Below are 3705 nucleotides of genomic sequence, written 5' to 3' on the forward strand. Positions count from 1 at the left end.
CATGATTGATTTACAAATTCTATTTGACTAATTGATTGTTTAAATTGATTTGATTGGTTGAGCTCAGATGGTTTTGCACTGGCTAATGCAAACTCAGATCTAGGCTAATCAGCGCAAGCATTTCATTATGCTTATTTCATAATTAGAGTTCATATAATTTCAAGAACAATTAATTTTTATTACAATATCAATAATTATTTTAACAATATATAAATATGTATAACCGCACATCCACAGTCCCAAATGCAGGAGTTTGATGTACCTCAGATTTCTTTTGAGGATCAATGTAACCCAGGTATACTTAACAACAGTGTTATAAAGTAAAGATACGTGACGCAACTCACAGCCGTAGATTTACCAAATCACAGCCGTAGATTTACCAACTCACAGCCGTAGATTTACCAAATCACAGCCGTAAATTTTCTGTCTACATGAGAAAAATTTTTCATAATCTTTAAATTTGAAGATATTTGAGAAAAGACTTGGTGAAACAGTTAAAACGAGACGAAGAACGCGGAGTCATAGAGAAAACGGATGGACCAATACCTTGGGTTTCACCAGTCGTGGTCGTACCAAAACAAAAAGGGGAGTTCCAAGTTTGTATAGATATGCGACAAGTAAACAAAGCAATAAAGAGAGAACGACACTTGACTCCGACTATTGGTGAAATTATGAGTGATCTAAATGGTGCTGTATGGTTTAGCAAATTGGACTTAAATCAAGGCTATAACTAGTTAGAGCTAGATGCAGAATGAAGATATTTGACAACCTTCTCAACACACGTTGGTCTACGGAGATTTCGACGTTTGAATTTTGGAATAAGGTGTGCTGCAGAGATATTCCCAAATGCCATCAGAGAAACGTTGAATGGACTGAGAGGAGTGATTAATATCAGTGATGAAATTATGGTGTTTGGCGTAGACGAGAAAGATCACGATGCAAATTTGAACGCGGTATTTCAACGAATTAAAGATCGAGGACTAACTCTTGAGAAGAAGAGATGTCTGTTTAAGAAAAGAAATTTAATATTCCAAGGGTATGTGTTCTCAGAGAATGGTATTGTGCCGGATCCCAATAAAGTGAGAGCAATTAAGGAATGCACAAATCCTAAAGATGTAGGAGAAGTACGAAGTTTGTTAGGCATGATAAATTTTTGCTGTCGATATATTCCACATTATGCCACAATTACGGAGCCGCTACGTATACTTATCAAGAAAGATGCCCCATTCGTGTGGACAAGAGAACAAGAAGACACAATACCAGAAAGTTTACGAGAGAAAGTAGTGAACATTGCTCATGAAGGTCATATGGGAATGTCAAAAACGAAAGCGTTATTACGTGAAAAGGTATGGTTTCCTCGTATTGATGAGTTAGTTAATGAAAAAGTTAAATCGTATTTAGCCTGTCAGATTACAACTCCAGTCAGTGAAAAGGAACCATTGAAAATGTTAGAGTTGCCAAGATCTCCTTGGAAAGAGATAAGTATGGACTTTGGTGTAGCTCGTACAGGCACAGGTGAATATTTATTTGTTTTGTATGATGATTTTTCCAGATATCCCATTGAAGTAATCCGATCAACGTCCGCAAAGGCTGTTATACCCTGTTTGGATAAGATTCTTTCGGAGTTCGGGATACCAGATACGATACGTTCAGACAATGTACCGCCATTCAATACCAAGGAATTTTACGAGTTTTCAAAGTATTTGAGATTTATACACAGAAAAGTTACTCCTTATTGGCCGCAAGCCAACGGGGAAGTGGAAAGATTTATGCGTACTACCAAAAAGACAATAAAGGCTGCAATAATGGAGGGAAAAAAAGCAAGAAATCCACAGTTTCCTGCGAAATTATCGTGCCACACCAAATAGTTCGACCAAAATCTCTCCATCTATGGCTTTATTCGGTCGACCAATGAAAGTACGTTTACCTGAAGAATCATTTCATGTAGATACAGAGTAAAGAAATAGAGTACAGGATAAAAAAGCAAAATTGAAGAGGAAATTACATGCAGACAATAACAGGAACGTAAAGACAAGTAAGATTAAAGTAGGTAATATAGTGTTAGTAAAGAAAGATACGACCACTAATAAGCAACAAACACACTATGATGTTAAGCCATGTGAAGTCGTGGAAAGAAAAGGTTCAATGGTAACAGCGAAGAAAGATAGAATGTTGTTTACTCGTAATGCATCATTTTTCAAGAAGATAGAAAATGGGAAAAGTCCAGGAGAACCCATTGAGGAAAGTATAAAGGAAAAAGAACGGCGGTATCCTTTGCTTACAAGAAAAACCCCTATTCGATACGGACAAGTAGAAAGTTAATATAGAAATAGCTATAAAAGAAACAATTAATATTTTCATATACGAACTTATAGATACAAAATACACAAAAAAAAATTTAATTAGTATGAATTAGGTGTAGTATAGTTATTACGTAAATTATTATTATTTCGTACGTCATATAAAGTATATTATAATAAAGTAAAGATCTGTATAAAAGTAATATGACAAAGCAATAAAAGGGAGAAATCTCACAATATTACATATATTAGGTTGGATTTTAAATGATTTATATAAGCGTGACAGTGAGCAAGTTTGTGCTTAGTGAAACGCGCCGTATTGTAAAATAAATTTTTTCTGCAGCCAAATATGCTTGATTTTAAATGTGTTTTGTCGATAGCATATTTCAACTACGTATATATATGAGATACTGCAGCTTACCGCAAAATCAGTGTTTGCTTGATAGAAAGAGGTAATGCATAAATTTATATTTGCACGTAACTTTTACATCATTTTGTGTTCTTTATTAGGTAGTAAAAACACGACAATCGTATCCTTTAAAGAAATCCTTTTGGTATTTGTAAGAGTTTGAGTTTATGGAGAATTGCACCAGAAAACAGGAAGATGAAAACGAATACTATCGAGCACCGAACGTTCACCAAATATTCTAAGTCACAGCCGTAGATTTCCAGCTCACAGCCGTAGATTTACTAACTTACAGCCGTAGATTTACTAACTCACAGCCGTACATTTACCAGCTCACAGCCGTAGATTTACCAACTCACAGTCGTGGATTTAACAACGCACAGCTGTAGATTTACCAGCTCACAGCCGTAGATTTAACAACACACAGCTGTAGATTTGCCAACTCACAGCCGTAGATTTACCAGCTCACAGCCGTTGATTTAACAACACACAGCTGTAGATTTACCAGCTCACAGCCGTAGATTTACCAGCTCACAGCCGTAGATTTTCTGTCTACATGAGAAAAGTTTTTTTATAATCTTTAAATTTGAAGATATTTAACTCAGTTTAATTTCTCAACTATAAAAAACCAGCTAGAAAATTTAGTTAAAGCTGTCTTATAATGAACATGTTGTGTTCTGTGATCTGATATTTATAGAAAAAATAAATTTTATTTGTCACCAATACGAAACTCTACTCTTTGTGTATATCATTGATATTTCTTTCCGCCGCATCACAGTTGACATTCAACCTCTCATTTATAATGTCTCTGAAATATTTTTTTTTCTTGCAATAACGCAAAATCTTTAAATGCTTCACGACGCATTTACTTATTTAGAAAAGTCGACCATGATGAACTTAAATTACTATTATGGATATAGTCCAGTTATGCCGGAGTATGTACAAACCATTTTAAATAGATCTGCTTTGAGAGATCGTTTACCGGCGATTGTCATCTTC

General features: G+C 35.0%; 1 protein-coding gene across 1 annotated transcript; it reads left to right on the top strand.

The window, feature by feature from the left end:
• The first annotated feature begins 1142 nt into the window (after window positions 1-1142).
• LOC124457214 lies at window positions 1143-1868 on the top strand. Its single transcript, XM_047007494.1, has one exon. It carries the CDS (start codon window positions 1143-1145, stop codon window positions 1866-1868), a length of 726 nt encoding a protein of 241 aa, XP_046863450.1.
• Window positions 1869-3705: the final 1837 nt, after the last annotated feature.

The sequence above is a fragment of the Xenia sp. Carnegie-2017 genome, unplaced genomic scaffold, assembly GCF_021976095.1.
Source record: "Xenia sp. Carnegie-2017 unplaced genomic scaffold, XeniaSp_v1 HiC_scaffold_6, whole genome shotgun sequence".
NCBI classification, from domain to species: domain Eukaryota; kingdom Metazoa; phylum Cnidaria; class Anthozoa; order Malacalcyonacea; family Xeniidae; genus Xenia; species Xenia sp. Carnegie-2017.

Excerpts from the sequence above, each read along its gene's own strand:
- LOC124457214 (XM_047007494.1), top strand. The coding sequence starts at position 1,143 with ATGATAAATTTTTGCTGTCGATATATTCCACATTATGCCACAATTACG.